The following is a 20494-nucleotide window of genomic DNA, read 5'->3' as shown; positions in this document are numbered from 1 at the left end:
TAGTCCAAAAAAAACAGGTGAAGGCCCAAGTTTGGGAGACCCTGCACTAGACAGTGATTTTACTGCCAGAGATGGAATATATGTTTTAATAATATATTATTAATTTGTTTTTTAAAAATATCATTTTTATATAAAGAAAATCATTTTAGAAAGGCCTTTCATTTACACTGGAAACCAATAGTCAAAAATCGCCATTTACTTAAAAATCAAGGCATCCAAAGTATTTGTAGCAAAACCTACTCTGCATCTTTCTCCTTTAATTATTTACACCCTGCTTTCCCTGCAAAGAACTCAACGTAGTGAAAGCAGCGCTTCACTCCCTCTTTTAATTCTCACAACAACCCTGTGAGGTAGGTCAGCCCCCCAACAAGCTTCGTGGCTGAATGAGTTGAACCTAAAATCTCTCCCATCCTAGTCTTACATTTATTCCCAATAAGTAACTACAAGAGATAAGAACAGCTTTCTCAACTAACACACAGTAATAAATATTTTAACAAGGAATCTTCCAAAGACAAAGCAAACTAGAGAGAGTGATTTATCAGACCAAAATAAATCACGGTCTCTCCTGGCTAAATTAGGGCAGTCGATATATATATATATATATATATATATATATATATATATATATGGGGGGGTAATTAAGAGAACATGCTTGCAACAATGTTAAGATACTTTAAGAGGAATAAAACTAAATCTCAAATAAGTTTGGCGGCCCAACCAATGTAACTTTCTTATATCATAATCCAGACCAGAAAAAGAAATAACACAAACCTTTCAGTTCACAACAGGAAAGATTACGTATGAGAGAGAGCTTTGGTTCTTTTTAACTTCATACCTAAAATAGCACAGAAGGGAGACTTCCCCACCCCTTGTCAAACTTTCTCCTTTAAATTAAGTAAAACAAATAAAACAAAGTTCAGGAGAGAAAGAAAACACTTTTAAGTTTCTCTCAGCCAAAAGGCGGCAGAACCTATTCTCTTTTGCTTTTTTTCTGGCAGTGAACTCCGGGAAAGGGGCCTCAACTAAAGTCAGGGCAGCCCCAGCTGTGAAAAATCACCTGACCAGAAACACCTGCAATGCGTTGGGTGTTTTAATAAGCAACCGTTGCCAGCTACTATTATCCTCTGTCCATGAATCTTTTCCCTTCCTCCTCTCTGCATTGGTTTGTTATCCGCCGAGTGCCTTCTGTGGCATTACTAACGAGAGAGATTATCATTTAATGCGAGATCCGGGCAGTTCCCAGAGCCTGCAAATTTGTCTTAGATCACCCTGGAGAACCAAGTTGTGCCAAGTTGTCTGCAAACGCAGAATCATCAGAGCATTGTTTTAGCCTTACTCAAACAGCAGCAAGCCACGCTTCAAGTGCATAAGCCACCAATCCCCTTCTTAGTGCTATGCTGTGAATATCTGCAGGCCGGAATTCAACAGGCAAGTTGAAAAGCTATATCAGTTGCCTTTCTGCCTGTCAGCTCACATAACCATTGAAGGCATTGGGGCAGGGGAAAGGAGATGCAGTATATTTATTCCCTGCTATTGTCCTCTGATAAGATCGATGCCCTTATCACAAAGGGAGAGCATGTACTTGCAGGGGCTCCTTAACAAAAATATGCGTATATTTAATACTGAAACTAGCTTTTGGAAGGGACCCTGCTATTTCAGTTATCTGCCTCCTAGCCAACTGGGGTGGATTCTGCTGCTAGATTTCTTCCTGTGCTTTGAATGGCTGTGTGGCAGGTTGAAATTCAGCAGGAGAAGCTTTCGTCTTTGCTGCAGGGGGGGGGCAGGCTTCACCTGTTGAATTTTATGCCTGTAGAGAGGTTTGCCAAAAGCACAGGGGCTGTTATGTACTGAAGTTCTCACCCTGGGCCAGCAGGGGGATACTGTAGATAGTTTTCACTCAGGTCCACATATGCAAATAAGGAATTGAAAGTGACATTCAGTGATTGGATAGTTACAGAAAGTTGTAACTGTTATTTTGTAGTTGAGCTCGATATAAGCAGATTGGCTGAACCCTTCAGCCCAGTTCTGTTCTGGGCCTGTGAATAAACAAGAGCTGTTTGAAGAATCGCTGTGTCGTCTGATATGTTGACCCACAACTTAACAGGGGCCTTGCCAGATGCATGGAGGCAACTTTATTCATTTTTAAGGGGCAGCAGTGCGCCTGATTACATTTTCCTTGGGACGCTTTGAGAACCGGGTTCCATCCATGAAGGTCTGTCTGGTTGCCGTAAATGTGATCGGGAAGGATTGAGAGGGGTCTGGGGGAGAAACGACTCTGCTGTACAAAGGTAAAATTTGCATTCATTGCCCCTCCCACTTTTGCTTCTGGCCCTGATCATCCCTCGCGTGTGGCCCCCAAAAGATTGTGCTGAAGGTAATGTAGCACTGGATTAAAATACAGTGGTACCTCGGGTTACATACGCTTCAGGTTACATCTGCTTCAGGTTACAGACTCTGCTAACCCAGAAATATTACCTCAGGTTAAGAACTTTGCTGCAGGATAAGAACAGAAATCCGGCTCCGGCGGCACGGCGGCAGCAGGAGGCCCCATTAGCTAAAGTGGTGCTTCAGGTTAAGAACAGTTTCAAGTTAAAAACGGACCTCCAGAACGAATTAAGTTCTTAACCCGAGGTATCACTATACAGTGGTACCTTGGTTCTCAAACACCTTGGTACTCAAACACCTTGGAACCCAAACACTGCAAACCTGGAAGTAAGTGTTCCAGTTTGCGAACTTTCTTCAGAAGCCGAACATGCTCCGTTTTGAGTGTTACGCTTCAGATTTGAGTGCCATACTTCCGTTTTGAGTGTTATGCTGAGGTCTGTCTGTTTTTGCTATCTTTTTTGCGTTTTTGTTTTTGCAGCTCTTTTTGTTTTGTTTTTGTGACTGTGTGGAACCCAGTTCAGCTGCTGATTGATTGACTGTGTGACTGCAGGACATTGTTTATTGCTTTCCCTTTATGGATCAATGGTCTCGTTAGATAGTAAAATCCACGTTAAATTGCTGTATTAGGGGTTGTTTTTAAAAGTCTGGAACAGATTAATCTCTTTTGCATTGCTTTCTATGGGAAAGCGTGCTTTGGTTTTGGAACGCTTTGGTTTTGGAACAGACTTCCGAAACGGATTAAGTTTGAGAACCAAGGTACCACTGTAGAAAACAGATGAGGAAGCTGTGGCTCTCCAGACAGACTCCCGATCACTGAAATGCATCACTGCCTGTGAAAACGTCTGGCGCAAAACATCTGGTGGTCTTTCAGATGCCATGGGCTCTTTCTGTAACATTGAAGTTGTGTGATGCTTTCTGAAAACAAATGTCTGCCTATTGATGGAATGGAAGGGTCTGTAGAACTCACCTTAGCTTGGGTTCACCATTTTGTTTCCAAGCACCTGTGACAGCTCGCTCTGTCGCATGGCTCATTTCTTGACTGGAAGATGAGGCCACATGATGCCGGTGCCATTTAACGGAGCGGCTCAGCGCTGAGGCCTCATCAATGTCCCCTTGAGGCTGCTGTGCCCTCGATGGTGGGGACATCTCTTTGCTCTGCCAGGTTCACTGAGGCAGGAGAGAAGGTCAGATAACGCTCTCGCCTCAAGGGAATCTGCCATTGCAGGAATGAAGTCAGAAGGGGGGGAAAGGAGAGGGAAACATGCCTCTGTTTGTGTGTTCCAGGGGACACATGAAACTCCTTCATCTAGGGCAAATGTGGGGAACTTTTGGTCTGCCCGACGTTGCTGGACTACAAGCCCCATCAGCCCCAGCAAGCATGCCCAATGGTCAGGGGTGATGGGAGTTGTAGTTCAGTAACTCCTGGAGGGTAAAGGTTCTCCACACCTGATTTGGGGTTTCCTCACCCCACTGCAATGCCCAGCCGGGGCGGAAGAAGGGGGGTATGGGCCGCCCCGGGTGTCACCACTGAGGGGGGTGACAAAATGCCGGACGGCACTCACTGCGGGGCCTGCAATGCACCCAAGCCATGCATCTCTCCTGGGTATGCTGCCCCAAGTGCCCGATTGGCTTCCTCCGCCACTGTGCCCAGCACTAGGCATGATGGCTAATATGTTCAACCTTCACAGCCAGAGGCTGTATGCCTTTCATAGTGGGGGAGGAGAGCTGAAAATAATGTCAATATATTTCACATCTGGCAAACAATGCAGCCTTTTGGTGTCCGATAGTACATGAGTAGACGAGTCTTAAAAGCCCGGGACACAATATAATCATCATCATCATCATCATCATCTTCCAACAAAGATTAAAAATACATTAAAATGTCACACATTAAAAACTTCCCTGAACAGATGTCTTCTAAATGTCAGGTAGTTGTTTATCTCTTTGACATCTGGTGGGAGGGCGTTCCACAGGGCAGGCGCCACTACCGAGAAGGCCCTCTGCCTGGTTCCCTGTAACTTGGCTTCTCGCAGTGAGGGAACCGCCAGAAGGCCCTCGACGCTGGACCTAGATGGATTGTTGACCTGATCCAGCAGGCTCTTAACGTTCTTAAGGACAGAACTTCCTTTCCCTCTGTCCCCCTCACACACACCGTGCTCCCTAATCCATTCTTGGTTTTCTCTAAGCCCTCCAGATGTGGGGGAACAGGGGTGTGCGGGGAGAAGAAAGGAAGTGCCATGCACAAGTTCTTACACCAATGGGACAACTTAGTTGCACTCATCCTATTGTTTCTTACCAGTGCCTTGTTTCCTATCGAGATCTTGAAAAGACCAGATCAAGCTATTATTTGGGCATACAGTGGTACCTCAGGTTACATACGCTTCAGGTTACAGACTCCGCTAACCCAGAAATTGTGCTTCAGGTTAAGAACTTTGCTTCAGGATGAGAACAGAAATTGTGCTCTGGCGGCGCGGCAGCAGCAGGAGGCCCCATTAGCTAAAGTGGTGCTTCAGGTTAAGAACAGTTTCAGGTTAAGAACGGACCTCCGGAACGAATTAAGTACTTAACCTGAGGTACCACTGTATATGGGCACATGTCTCGAGTGTGGGTGGGAACTGATCTTTGTTCAGAACGACCTTCCAATGTTTCAAAAGGAAATTAACATGTTCCCTTCCCTAACGACAGCTCCCGTTGACGAGTTCTGGTCCAAGGGAAGGCATGACCTAAAAGCTGCCATTTCCTGTTTGACTGGACATAGACGAGACATCAGTTTTGCCACATAATCGATATTGTAGAGTCAGCCTTGAGAAGAGAAGATCACCAGATCAGCAGGACCTCTTGTTAGAGGAAACTCCACGGGTGCTTCGCTCGGACTGAAAGACCTTTGAAAGGGCAGCGCTCAGTCTAACTTGACATGGCCTATCGCAGAGTCCCAACTGCTGTAGCTGAACTTTGGGGGCAATTTCTTCATCGCCAGCTAAGCTTTGGGGCAAGTATCCCACAAGCCCCGTCGAAGGTACACATCTTTCAGTCTGTAACCTTTGTAGTATTCCGAAGACGCACCTCTTTGCCCTGACCTTTGACACCTGATATATAAAGACTTTTAGAAGCCCGCCTATCCTCTTGACTGTTGCTGTTTTTAAGATTTTGTTTTAATTGGTGTAACCCACCCTGGGACCTTATGGCGAAGGGTAGATAAGAACTCTAACAAACTGGAAGAAATGCTTTTCAACCCATGATTATTGGTTGTTGAATGTCTGCAAGTTGTGTCGACGTGAAAATTGAGAGGATGAAAAGATGTGCTGGGTGCGAGCAAAGCGAGATGATTGAATGATTAGGACTACATTTTTATAGTTTGCAATTTATAATAATAATAATAATAATAATAATAATAATAATAATAATAGCAGCTACGGTGGGTCATTTACCAGAAGTAATGTATTAAGCGTTAACTCTGGAAGTATATACCGTACAGTGGTACCTCGGATTACAGATACTTCAGCTTACAGACACTTCAGGTTACAGACTCCGCTAACCCAGAAATAGTGCTTCAGGTTAAGAACTTTGCTTCAGGATGAGAACAGAAATCGGGCTCCGGCAGTGCAGTGGCAGCAGGAGGCCCCATTAGCTAAAGTGGTGCTTCAGGTTAAGAACAGTTTCAGGTTAAGAACGGACCTCCAGAACGAATTAAGTACTTAACCCGAGGTACCACTGTACTTGATTCTGACCATACTAAGTCCCCTGGTGTATATTTGAGGGCCGTGTTCCAAGTTATAGAGAACCAGGCAGAGGGCCTTCTCGGCAGTGGCACCCGCCCTGTGGAATGCCCTCCCACCAGATGTCATAGAGAAAAACAACTACTGTACCAGACTTTTAGAAGACATCTGAAGGCAGCCCTGTTTAGGGAAGCTTCGAATGTTTAATAGACTATTGTATTTTAATATTCTGTTAGAAGCCACCCAGAGTGGCTGGGGAAACCCAGCCAGATGGGCAGTTTATAAATAATAAATTATTATTATTATTATTATTATTATTATTATTATTATTATTATTATTTTATTAATTACATATCTAGTCCAGCATCGTGTTCTCACAGTGGCCGACCTGTGCCTGTGGAAAACCCACAAATAGAATTTGGACTGCTCTCCCCTCCTGTGGTTTCCAGAAATTGGTATTATCTATAAGCCCTAGTACCTCTTGGTACCGCCAAGACCATATAACACGAGTCCTGAAAGACCTACATTGACTCCCAGTACGTTTCCGAGCCCAATTCAAACTGCTGGTGCTGACCTTTAAAGCCCTAAATGGCCCTGGCCCAGTATACCTGAAGGAATTATTATTATTATTATTATTATTATTATTATTATTATTACTATTATTATTTCAGCAGTTAACCACTACAGTGGTACCTCTGGATACGAACGGGATCCGTTCCGGAGCCCCATTCGCATCCAGAAGCAAACGTAACTAGCGACGGCACGTCTGCGCTTGCACGTGTCATTTTTCGCCGCTTCTGCGTATGCCCGTGATGTCATTTTGAGCGTCTGCGCATGCACAAGCGGCGAAACCCGGAAGTAACACGCTCCGTTACTTCCAGGTTGCCACGGAGCGCAACTCGAACGTGCTCAACCCGAAGTGCATTCAACCCGAGGTGTGACTGTACAGGTGAACGACCAAACTTTGTGAGAGCTTCATTAGCAGGGGTTGGCTCTGAGCGTCACTCAGCAGTAGCGAATGTGATGCCTTCCAGATAGTTCAGGGATAGGGGACTTGTGGCCAGCAGGATATTTTGGGACTCCGACTCCCATCATCCTTGGCCATCAAGGCCAATGGTCAGGGATGATGGGATCTGTAGTCCAGCGAAATCTAGAGGATGCCACATTGGCTGCCCACAGTATAGTTAGAAGGAGATGTTTCACTGATTCTTGATTGTTGGAAGAGAGGATTGCAGTGTTCCTTGCAAAACGACAACTGCTCTGCTTAAAACCAGGCGCTCTTGACTAAGGTCATGATGGGGATAAATTGCTCACTTGTCGCAGGGTCACCTCCTTTTATCACAGAAGGAAAATTCCCATGTTAAGGTCAATCATTTATACCTGCCTTGCCTGCGAGGGTCTTGATCCTTCGGCCAGAAGGGTGATGTCTTTGTTGCTGGGTATCGATGCTGATATATTCACGTAGCGTGGCAAGTGTATATATGTCAGATTTGTCCATCAGATTCGTTCATTTTGGGGTGACTTCCCCTCAAGCTTTGTAAACATCCTCCCCCCCCCCATCTCCAGAAGACGTCAGTCGTTTCCACATCTTCCTGTCTGGGCTTGACAAGTGGTCCTTTTTGAATGCTGTTCCCTGCCTCCGAAAGGGGAGGGCATCTCTGTACAGAAGACTTAAATAGGGATTCCTACATGACGAGCACATTGTACGTTGCATGGAAGGCATTCCACAGCTACCAAAGGCTTTGGCGCATCAGGAGAGCTGAGCATGAAGGTATGTGGGAACGGCAGTCATTTCTTCTTGGTTTTGAGCTGATCTCCTTATAGCTGCTAAGAATTGCAGGGGATGCCATGCCATATTCTCGCAGTTCAAAATGTCAGAGCAATTGATCACGTATAGAAAACTCATAAATCTTCTGTAGCAGCACAAGGTGATCTTAGGGCTGTGTTTAGAAACCCCAATGAAATGTGGAGATTCTCACCTCACCACCCTTATGATTGGTTTTAGTGTCTGCCTGCCAATAGGATGGCTCCAATAATTCTTTCAATTGAATGTTATCTGATTTGATTATACAAATAAACTTCAGAAGACTTTGGGAGGAGGGGGGAAATGTAACAGGAGGTTGGATTCTTTCAGATCGCAAGGACGTCTATTATTGTGTCTCTCAGATTAAAGCTCAGCCTCTGAAATAATGTCGACGAAGTGAAGATGGTTAGGATTGCGAAGTCCCGGTTCTTAAGGCTGCAGTCCTTTACCTGGAAGTAAGCACCATTGAACTTAATGGGTTTGACCTCTGAGTAGGCATGTCTCTCCCACTAAAATTAGTTAGGTGTAAAATTTGGCTTTATTGTGTCCAGGAAGGATATACTGTATAATGTACATGCACATGTAGATTTGGATATAGATGCGTGTGTAGAATTATAGCTATATATTAGGTTGGTAATCCATTTACTGAAGTCTTAGTTGATCAATCCCATGATTTTCACTCAATTAAATATGCATGTTTTCAAATAACTAAAAAACAGAGTTTGTTTTGGGGGTGATGCGTACACCCACACCTCATGGTAGGTATTCTCTGCTGTGGAAGAATTTTGAGATAGCCTCCGCCATCCATGATTTTTGTAGAACACTCTTCTCAATGTGATTTTTAAAATCTACTGTCCTATGAATGAGGGGCACCTTTGAAAATGGTCAAAGTTTCTTTGGCTGAGATTCTGTATAGTGAGCCTTTGCAGTGAAATCTTTAATAATAATAATAATAATAATAATAATAATAATAATAATAATAATTATTATTATTCAAGCTGTGGCTGTGAAGGAAGAATTTTCCCCTAAAGTTTAAAACCACTTGACACCACCTGAAAATCTGCATTAATAACTGCATAATGAATTGGTCATGTGATACCAGGTGAATGACAGGTAGGCACCTTCAATGACTGGTCAAACTAGCCCGTGGAAGGTTGGCCAAACCCAGTTTGAAATATACATTTACGAACATGAGTTTGACCAAGCTGTGGGAGGCAGTGGAAGACAGGAGTGCCTGGTGTGCTCTGGTCCATGGGGTCACGAAGAGTCGGACACGACTAAACAACAACAAGCCTCCTTGAACACGGTGGTACTTATTTCCAAGTAAACATCGACAGGATTGCATTGCTAATAAACTAATGTTAACACTGTTATTAACTTAAACCTATTGCAAACCCTTTTATCTAGACAAGCCTTCCCAAAGGAGTGACCTCAGCCATGCAGTTTGGATCTGGGCAACTTGCTTGACCTATGTTTACAGATGTTATTAGAGCTGTCACAGAGGGAGGGAGACAAGAGTCGCACAACGACACGCACTCCGAGATACTCTAGGGAAGAACGAGCTGCCGTTTCTCCAGCCCTCCAACCTCTGATATACCTTGTGCTTGCAATTAGATTTCAATTCAGTACTGGTTCATTTTACAAGTGCCACTTAACATTCACTCCTCACTTGCAAGGAATTGATCTTTCAGTGTGGTGGCGCCCAATCTGCGGAACTCCATGCCTATTGATAATAGGCAGGAACCTACATTGTACTGTTTCTGGTGCCTGCAAAAAGCATTTTTCTTTAGAAACATGGGAACCAATTCCTAAGGGCTGAGGTCCTTTCACCTCCCTTGGTAGACTATTAGAGGGGGTTGGGCTCCCCCGAAAGTTGATGGGCGTTGCCATTCAAATGGTGTTTGCACTCTGTGTCTTGTTGTCAATTATGTGGGGCAGAGTTTATCTGTCCCCCCCCCAATATTTTATTCAAATTGACGCACATCCCAGTTTTTTTTATCTGAAAAAGTTGGGTGGTATGTTACACCAATCTTGACTGTACTGGCTGCTAGTTGATTTCTGGGCTCAATTCAAAATGCTGTTTTAGACCTAAGGTAAAGGTAAAGGGACCCCTGACCATTAGGTCCAGTCACAAACGACTCTGGGGTTGCGGTGCTCATCTCACTTTATTGGCCGAGGGAGCTGGCGTATAGCTTCCGGGTCATGTGGCCAGCATGACTAAACCGCTTCTGGAAAACCAGAGCAGCGCACGGAAACGCCGTTTACCTTCCTGCCGGAGCGGTACCTATTTATCTTCTTGCACTTTGACATGCTTTCGAACTGCTAGGTTGGCAGGAGCAGGGACTGAGTAACAGGAGCTCACCCCGTTGCGGGGATTCAAACCGCCGACCTTCTGATTGGCAAGCCCTAGGCTCTGTGGTTTAGACCACGGCGCCACCCACATCCCTATAAAGCCTTAAATGGCCCAGGACCACAATAACTTAAGGACTCCCTGTCCCCAAGTGAACTGACCCAGACTCTGCAGTCATAACTTGAGGCCCTTCTTTGTATGTCTCCTCCACGTGAGGTCTGGAGGGAGAAAGGGCCTTTTCTGTGGTGGCTCCTTGTTTGCGAGACGCTCTCCCCAGGGAGGCTCACCTGGTGCCATCATTACATCTCTTTAGGGTGAAGACATTTCTCTTCAACCAGGCTGACTAAAGATTCCATGGCCTTTTAAATGTGTCTCGGCTGAGGGGGCATTATCGATTTGTTTTGCTTTCGCTTTATTATGTATTTTGTGTTTTCCTTTGGTATCATTCTGTTGCGAACCGCCCTGCGGTCTTTGAATAGTGGGTGGTATGCAAGTTTAATAAATAAAAAATAAAACAAATGCAATAAAATAAACAAATAACAATGCCGCCATGTTCTCTTGGCCTCTTTTGCCCGCTCCAGGGACTCCACCGGGGGACGGCCACTGCCCTGGCCTTGCTGCTCTCTGCTTGTTTCATCACTTTTTCCAGGACTGCTCCTCAGGTAAAGGTAGCTCTGGGTTTGTATTGTCTCAGTCGTACAGAGTGAAACTGTGCTGGTCCCGGGGGGGGGGTTACCGTGCAGCGTGGTCGAAGTCCGGTCCTAGGTCGAGGGTAAGGAGGCTGTCCGTCAGGGGCGAAGCGAGGTCCAAAGCGAGGAGTCGGGCGTGATCAGGAACTCGGGAGAGCAGGTCAGGGTGCCGGCAGGAACAGGTTTCCAACGACGTTGCTCCCGCAACCTGGGACTGGGGCTGACTGGCTTTTATCTGCCCTGAGGCATAGGGCAGCCCCAGTCCACAGGTGACTCGCCTCTCCTGGCCTGGAGGCGAGCACTCCTCCTGCGAGAACGTAGTTCCCTCCGCCTCTCTGCCCTGAGCCTCTGCAGCTCAGGAGAGGCTGGAGGGTTACTGGACCCAGAGGCAACCTCACCTTCCCCTGACAGGGCTGGGAGAGGAGCACCTGCAGGCAATGGGTCCTCGATCACCTCCGGAGCCAGAGCGGATTCAGCTGGTGTCTGCTCCTGAGGATCTGGCACAGGTGAGGGGCCTTCAGATTCAAGCCCCTGCCCCGGCTCAGCCGGCCCTGGAGGCGGGGACTCCTCAGGTTCAGCCTCTGAATCAGATTCCCAGGCCATCACAGAAACTTAGGCAGGAGTCCACAGTTCACTGTGCATGATCTAAGGGGAAGAACCCTTTTCAGTCTCAGGCCCACATTCTCTTCTGGGCAACACTCTGGGTGCCATACACTGTTGGGATACTGCCGGGGAGACGGGGGGCATCAGGTAGGCCCCCAGATGGCTCCAGCCACCGGCCGGCAGCGGGACGATCACCGGTCTCCCTTGGAACAGCATCAATCAGTGACATGAGCCTCAGATACATTTAGAGACCCGCGCACGCTCTATCAGCAGAGTGCGTAAATCTCCCCACAGCAAAAGAGGCGGACAGAGAAATGTGTAAGCATAATGTACAGCGTTCTATTCAGCATAGTTCAGGAACAAAGGAAAACATGTCTGCTTCCCTTCGTCTCCAGCAAAACAGCCGTAATGCAAAAGCTATATACAAACTGAAGCTCCCAGCAAGCGCTGGAAGTAAACAGGCATGTGACACACAACAGTCATGCCAGTGCATTTTTTAAGGTGGAACTATATCCTAACATATGTGTAATAATAATAGTTATAATAATCCCTCCCCTTACCACCCCTTTCTTGTTTTGTTCCAAAGGATCACTTCCAAAGAAGAAACTGGACTCCACAAGCAATGCTCTATTTAAAGGGTGCACGTAAGTCTTGATTCCAATTTCTCCTCCTGGGAAGGAGCTTGTTTGGAGTGAATCCTTTCTCCCTGGGAATCCTTTTTTTTAGTGTGTGTGTGGAGGAAGGGAGTGTTTCTATTTCTCTATAATAATAGTGTTTGTGGAAGGGGCGTTATTAGTTTGTTTTCGTTTTATGTATTTTGTGTTCTCATTCTGTGTTCTTACGTTGTGAACTGGGATCTTCGAATGAAGAGCAGTATACAGCTTCAATAATAATTATTTTTGTGGGTCCAACACACTGGACCAACTTCAATGGGGTGGATTAGGCAATTGGGAACAACAGATAGGCTTGGCTGTAGAGAGTGGTCGGGTGGGGTGCTGGCTAAGGGCCAAGGTGCTCTCAGGGGTCCACTGACCCACTGGCCATCTTGACCCTCCAGGACTCAAACTGGATGCACTGGGCAGACACTGCTGCCCTGAGATCTGTCTAAGCAGTGAAACCCTGGGGTATTGCAGCTGAAGGAATCCTGTTTGTTGCTTATGCCACGACGGCCTCTCCTCTGCCTTTCTCTTGGGCCTCAGTGGTTAATAATAATAATAATAATAATAATAATAATAATATTTATACCCCGCCCATGTGGCTGGGTTTCCCCAGCCACTCTGGATGGCTTCCAACCGAATATTAAAAACAATACAGCATCAGACATTAAAAACTTCCCAAAACAGTTATCTTTTAAAAGTAAAATAGTTGTTTATTGCCTTGACATCTGCTGGGAGGGTGTTCCACAGGGCGGGCGCCACTACCGAGAAGGCCCTCTGCCTGGTTCCCTGTAACCTCACTTCTCACAGGGAGGGAACCGCTAGAAGGCCCTCGGAGCTGGACTCAGTGTCCGGGCTGGATGATGGGGGTGGAAACGCTCCTTCAGGTATACTGGGCCAGGGCCGTTTAGGGCTTTAAAGGTCAGCACCAGCAGTTTGAATTGTGCTCGGAAACGTACTGGAAGCCAATGAAAGATCTTTCAGGACCGGTGTTATATGGTCTCGGCGGCCACTCCCAGTCACCAGTCTAGCTGCCACATTCTGGATTAATTGCAGTTTCCAAGTCACCTTCAAAGGTAGCCCCACATGCAGCGCATTGTAGCAGTCCAAGCGGGAGATAAATAGAGCATGCACCACTCTGGCAAGACAGTCTGTGGGCAGCTTCTCCACCTCATCTGGAGTTACTTCATACCATTGAATTCCACCACGTCAAACACATCTCTTCTAAAATGTGCAAAGATTCCTGCACGCAGTTGTATTTTCATGCACTCCACTGCGACATCATTGCTAGGGTCTTTGGAGTATTGTCAGGGACCGTGCTGAGGAGGGCTGCACTGAGGAGGAATGGTGGGATCCTGATCAGGATCCCGAATCTTCCCAGGAGCAGGGAAGTAGTATAGATTTGGAAGAGTGGTTTGCAGAGGGACATAGTTCAGAAGGCAGAAGCTGGGAAGTACTGGGTGGGGAACAGCTAGGAGGAGGAGAACTGGGAGAGAGAGTTAATAGACTCACTGTTGCTGGAAAGCATCCATCCGCTCAGCCCAAGGTCAAGGAGAGCAGATAAGGTGGCAGCACAGAAAGTACAGTGGTTGCGAGATCAGGCTACACGGCATGGTTGTGCTGTGGATGACTAGGGAGAAGTGAGTGAAGCCCTTAATTGGGAGCACCGCTGTTCCTAGGAATGGATTCTTTGTTCTCTCACCGAGATCTTTTAAATTTCTAACTGGTAAGTGTTGTGACGTGGGGTTTGTGATTTCAGCTCTCTTGACATAATATGCTGGAGACAGTTCTGTAGTAACACTTCTTTATTAAAGCAAACAAGACTGAGAACTGAGGAGGGGAGAGCTACATTTATAGGGACAGGGAACTAGCTAGAAAGGATACATTTTGGAGGGAACAATATCAGGCAATCACAGTCCTGCCTTTTGGAGGAAACCAATAAGACAGAGGATCCAAATACAGCAGCTTAAATGAACCAATAGTAGCTGTACCCTCTGGAACCAAAAGGCAGTTACTTTACCCTAATGCAAATACAGACAATAATAATACAGATATAAAATCCTTTGACTCAATACACAACAGTAAGAGACTTCTTTCGCTTTGTTCTGCTTATCTATGGCCGAGGGTGGGGGTGGGGGAGAATCCTGACAAGCTAGTATCCCACATTGGCGTTGGAAGTCTAGCAGCCCAGGAAGCAAATTGTATTGAATTCAGTGAGGTTTACTCCCAGATAACAGAGGTTAGCAGGATGTCACAGCCTTCCAAAATCTTTTGAATCCCTTGCTTTATAAAGTTATGATACTTTTTTTGAGCTCCTTTGCTTAGTGCCAGTCACCTCTCCTAAAACAGGCAAAGAATCTCTTCACGCTGTTATTTTTTCCCAAACCTCCCCAAAGACCATCACTTAATCCCCCCCACACTTTCCCCTACCTCTTATTCCCCACCTCCCAAACTCTTTGACATTGCAGGAGACTCTTGCGGGATTTCAGTTCTGGTGCATTTATTTGCACGTATCTTCTGTGAGATGTAATTGATGCAACAATAGGGCATTTGTGATGGATTCGGACACACTGTTCTGCTTATTGTCCTGAGACGGTTCCCTAACAGTGACCACATTATGACACCCTGGAGGGGTTCTCTTGCAATGTAGAGGAACAAAGCAGCAACAGCCTTAGAACATTTGTGGTATTAAAAATTATAGGATTCCATTGGGACCTCCCAATGGGGCGTATGCTGATTGGAAATGAAACAGTATGTCTGCCCCGAAACATTTGTAGGCGCCAACAGAATTCTGGCTCATGTATAACCAGGGCTTCTTTTCAGCCGGAATTCAGGTGGGCGTTATTAATAATAATAATAATAATAATTTTTATTTATACCCCACCCTCCCCAGCCAAGGCCGGGCTTATTGCCATTATAAGAGAACCAGGGAGGGCTTCATGGTGAGGTCTGGTACCTTTTTTTGCTAGAAAATTAGCCCTGTGTATAAAGGTAAAGGTAAAGGGACCCCTGACCGTTAAGTCCAGTCGTGGACGACTCTGGGGTTGCGTGCTCATCTCACTCTATAGGCAAAGGGAGCTGGTGTTTGTCCGCAGACAGCTTCTGGGTCATGTGGCCAGCATGACTAAGCCGCTTACCTTCCTGCTGGAGTGGAACCTATTTATCTACTTGCACTTTGATGTGCTTTCGAACTGCTGGGTGGGCAGGAACTGGGACTGAACAACGGGAGCTCACCCCATTGTGGGGATTCAAATCGCTGATCGGCAAGCCCAAGAGGCTCAGTGGTTTAGACCACAGCACCACCCGTGTCCCTGTTAGCCCTGTGTATAGCCAGCCCAATACCATCCTGGATGCACAATAAAGAGGATAGCTTTGGAAGACCCCCAGGACTGCAAATGTTGCCCAAGAATTGCCGTATTTTTTGCTCTATAAGACGCACATTTTCCCCTCCAAAAATTAAGGGGAAATGTGTGTGCATCTTATGGAGCGAATGCAGGCTCCTTGGCTTCAGCGATAGCAATGCGAAGCCTCAGAAGCGCAGTGGTAGTGCTCCCGCCGCGCTCCGGAGGCTTCACGTTGCTTTCGCTGAAGCCTGGAGAGTGAGAGGGGTTGGTGCGCACCGACCCCTCTCGCTCTCCAGGCTTCAGGGATAGCCGCCTGAAGCCTTTGGAGCGCATTGTGAGTTCCCGCTGCGCTCTGCAGGCTTTGGGTTCCTTTTGCTGAAGCTGGGAGAGCAAGACTCCGCAGGGGCTCCGTTTCTCCTGCCGCTTTGCTGAAGGGGCGCTGAGCAGAGAGGGGGAGATTTTTCTTTTCTTGTTCTCCCCCTCTAAAACAAGGTGCGTCCTAAGGTCGGGTGCATCCTATAAAACGAAAAATACGGTACCACCTGGTATTTCAGCTCATTCTCATTGCATTTCAGAAGGCCGTCGGTTCATCTCAGAGGAGAGCCAGAGGAAGGATCTGTACGACAGGCTGCAGCTAGGTAAGCAAGGCTGTGTGTGAAGCAGATTGAAATTGGACACCACCACCACTTTTGGAAAACATGTAAGTGCCTCTGTCTAGTAAAAATGGACCCTAATGTGTATTGAAAATACGTTTGTCTTTGCAGAAACTCGGAGCCAAAATGCAAACCCTCTGACCCTTCCCGAAGCTGTGGCGTTGTTTCTGTCCTCCTTGCAAAAAGCGCATGAGGAAGGTAACATCTCATTTCACCCCAGGAATTCCTTTTGCAGCTTTTTGCTAATCGAAAGCAACTTGCCGCTCCTTTGTCATTTGCAAGGCCCATTTCTTGTGCGATTCCTTCACTGCGATCCATTGGGTTTTATTACTGCTGTAGCCATAAAATGCACGTGTGCCTGTTGTCATGAGTTTAAAAACCACCCAATAATATGTGTGAGTCGGAAAACGTAAACATTTGTCTCTCGGATAATGTCCCCAGACAGCTTTTAAAAACATATATGCTAAGGACGCAACTCAGTACTCCATTAAAGGTAAAGGTAAAGGGACCCCTGACCATTAGGTCCAGTCGTGGCTGACTCTGGGGTTATGGTGCTCATCTCGCTTTATTGGCTGAGGGAGCTGGCATACAGCTTCCGGGTCATGTGGCCAGCATGACTAAGCCGCTTCCGGCGAACCAGAGCAGCACACGGAAACGCGGTTCACCTTCCCGCCGGAGCGGTACCTATTTATCTACTTGCACTTTGACATGCTTTCGAACTGCTAGGATGGCAGGAGCTGGGACCGAACAACGGGAGCTCACCCTGTCACGGGGATTCGAACTGCCGACCTTCTGATCGGCAAGTCCTAGGCTCTGTGGTTTAACCCACAGTGCCACCTGTGTCCCTAAGTACTCCATTATTTTCTGGTAAATGCCAATGAAATCAATGTAGAATGGCTGCCAGTCAGTGTTGACATTGCTGACTCCATCTAAGGAGTCTCATGTTTCTATTTGGGAAAGACCAAAATTCAGTAGAAGAGCGTCTGATTGATTTCATGTAATACATAATTTATTTATTTTGATCCCATTATGGCTTTAGATACCTATTAGGTCCATAAATTACCATATAGCATATATTCAACACAAAAAACCAGTGGCAATTTGTTGTTGACAAAAGACAGCTGGACATATAAAGGGCCCCATTACCTTCAGTAGCTAAGGGACTCATCAAACCTAAATCCGGCCCTGCACAGAGGCATGCATTTTTTTAAATAGTAAAAGTCAGTACTAGGCCATCCTGCAGAGCTCTCCTGAACACTACCACTCTTTGTTCTAGCAGGTGAAGAGGATGCTGAGGAGAAGCCTGGCTACGTTGCTGACGGGCTGCTGAACTGGTGAAAGGTGTTCGAGCTTAGATGAAAACGTCCTATTGCATGTACTTAAAAAAAGAAAAAAGAAAATATCTTCCATAGAAGAAGAAGAAAACTCAACTTTTCCCATTCATCTCGTCCGCCTGCCTGGCCTCAGCTGCCCTCTGAATCGCCCTGTGGCATAAATGCTAAACAATGAAAGGGCACTTTCCAGCTTAGAAACCTATTTTTTACATGCATTTGTTATTATAATGTTCAGCTCATACTATATATATCATGGGCCTTCTGTATGCGTCGTGTATTTCCTCCCCTATCCCCACCCTTTGGTTTTGCAAATATCTGAAGGATAAAAACTGAAAATGACTTGGTCACACGTGTCTAGGTAAGTAAGACACAGAAATGGAAGTGATGAAAGCTGGATATTTGTAACAAAATAGTATTTCATCCTTAGGGGTCAGTTGCTCAGTTAGCTCTTTATTTCCTCTCCAGTAGTTGCCAGTTTTGGATGGCGCAGGCTTGTGTCTACACGGCATGTGTAGGCTTGGTTTATACAAATTCAATTGCCATGGCGTCTCCCAAAGGATTGTGGGAAATGTGGTTTGGTGTGTGCGCTGAGCGTTCTCCGTTAGAGATCCCTTGCCCGTCTTACAAAACTACAGTTCCCAAGGTTCTCTGGGCTGAGAGAATGACTGTTAAACCAAATAAAGCCCTCAAGTGTATGAATATGTGTGTTTGTGTCTCTGTATGTAGACACACACACACACACATCACCACAGCATTGACCTTACAGGGTGTATATCTGTGCTGTGGATTTTGGAGTAGGTAAGCAAAAACAACTCCTTTTTCACACCAATGCATAACCAGCTTGTGGAACTCATGGCCACAAGAGCCCCCTGCAGATGCTTCCTCATGAATTCAATGAAGGTATCAAGATCTTACCTGCTAAACATGTCCCCCTTCCTGCTCCAGTAGCTGCACATCGAGTGGTAATGTGTAGGGATCTTATGCGCGTACAGATCTGTGTGAGCAGAACGTGGGAAGCACTGAGTGTATTCAGATAACTCTGATGCATGAGGAAATGGTCAAGCGGTTTCCCTTCTTGTCCATCCTTGCAGGTTATGGGTTTGGCAAAGAGTTCAGAGACTTTTAAAATATTTTGGATGCCTATCCACATCAGTGCACACTCCCTCCCTTCCTTGCTGATTTTAAGTCTCATCCACTTGCTGTGGATACGATGCATTGAAACTTGTGTTTAGCCTGTAGTTGTTCCACACGATTGATGCTTCCTCCATATTTCTGGGTTTCTGTTTTGCATTTTGTTACTCCTCACTTCAGTAAGCTTTTCAGCGCTGTTACGGAACACATCGATTCCAGCTAAACTGTAACCTACTCCTTCAGACCGGGGCGGGGGGGGGGGGAGAGAATCAATATTGCACCTAATTATTATTATTGCATCTGTACTGAAGAATCATTTAATAAAAATTTGGAAACAACTTCACTTGTTCCTTTGGCCTCAAACTTCTCCATAACCAGAAGCCTAAGGCAAAGCAATTAAAAAGCTAAAAGCATAAGCTCAGATTAAGCATCATTTAATAATACTTCTAATGGCGAAACCAGATGAATGCATGTTTAATCAACAGAGGGTGGATCTACACACGGGGACGACAACGCTATAAATAAATCAGAAATTAAATTGTTATAACAAAAGGAAAAAAATGCTATGGAAAATCGCTTCGAATTTTTCTTTGCTTTCTGGCGCCATCTGGTGTTGTACGTTTGTAACACATTCAAAACGCTCTTTCTTTTCTAATGTAGCTGGGTCCACTATCTCACTAGTACAGCTATAAAATGGAGCTGGGGTAACTTTCTAGAGGTAAAAGAGAATGCAGGGGCAGGAGTGAAAATTGCCCACTGCCAATTCCACCATCTTAAGAACCTATGAAGAGTGTGCTGGATCAGGTCAATGTCCAGCATCCTGTTCTCACAGTGGCCAATCAGATCCGAGCACAAGAGACCTCACCCTTCCAGCAACTGGGATTCAGAAGCCTTTGAATTACTGCAGGCTTCCTCAACCTCTGCCCTCCAGATGTTTTGAGACTACAATTCCCATCATCCCTGACCACTGGTCCTGCTAGCTAGGGAGCTGTGGGCCAAAAACATCTGGACGGCTGAGGTTGAGGAAGCCTGAATTACTGCCTCCAACCATGGCTAGTAGCCATTGATAGGGATGGGGGGAAATTCATTTGGTTCACATTTTATTGCGAACTTAACACATTTCATGCTTCCCGAACCAACAGAAAGCTGAAACGCAATGATCCATTGAAATTCACACTTATCTGAATTTTGCAATGCACTTCTTCAACCCAAAAATACCCCCACAAAATAATAATAATAATAAACCTCAGCACAGAAATAATTATACTCATCAAGATAATGTACAAAAATGCATTCTGGTAAGGAAAAAATGCTTGCAGAAATATGTGTTATGGTGGGGGGGAGGAAATGTATGAATTTTCACATGGACTGAATAATTAAAAAAAAAGAACTTAATGAGAAACGGATATCAAAATTGACAGATTTCCCCACCCCTTCCTTCAATGCTTCAGAATGTTTTCCCATTTCTGATACAGTGGCACCTCAGGTTACATACGCTTCACGTTACATTCGCTTCAGGTTACACACTCCACTAACCCAGAAATAGTGCTTCAGGTTAAGAACTTTGCTTCGGGATAAGAACAGAAATCAGGCTCCGGCGGCGCGGCGGCAGCAGGAGGCCCCATTCGCTAAAGTGGTGCTTCATGTTAAGAACAGTTTCAGGTTAAGAACGGACCTCTGGAATGAATTAAGTATTTAACCTGAGGTACCACTGTACTGTGGTCAGGCAAGTATCCTAAAACAGCAAATCGCAGGGAGATAAGGTAGAAGGGTTCCTCCCCCCCGCTCCCATCTCCTGCATGTTCCCTTTGAGTTAACCATCCTTTCCC

At 45.8% G+C, this 20494-nt stretch overlaps 1 protein-coding gene across 1 annotated transcript; it reads left to right on the top strand.

The window, feature by feature from the left end:
* The first annotated feature begins 1192 nt into the window (after nucleotides 1-1192).
* SPX (spexin hormone) lies at nucleotides 1193-19003 on the top strand. The gene is made up of 7 exons (XM_083573250.1): nucleotides 1193-1428; nucleotides 7668-7872; nucleotides 10837-10917; nucleotides 12134-12191; nucleotides 16123-16185; nucleotides 16312-16398; nucleotides 17477-19003. The coding sequence occupies exons 2-7, from the start codon at nucleotides 7867-7869 to the stop codon at nucleotides 17536-17538; spliced, it is 357 nt and encodes a 118-aa protein (XP_083429376.1). The 5' UTR covers nucleotides 1193-1428; nucleotides 7668-7866; the 3' UTR covers nucleotides 17539-19003.
* The last annotated feature ends 1491 nt before the right edge of the window (nucleotides 19004-20494 follow it).

The sequence above is a fragment of the Podarcis filfolensis genome (genome assembly GCF_964270895.1).
Source record: "Podarcis filfolensis genome assembly, chromosome: 10".
In the NCBI taxonomy this organism is placed as follows: Eukaryota; Metazoa; Chordata; class Lepidosauria; order Squamata; family Lacertidae; genus Podarcis; species Podarcis filfolensis.
This window is presented reverse-complemented; position numbering and strand designations above follow the sequence as displayed.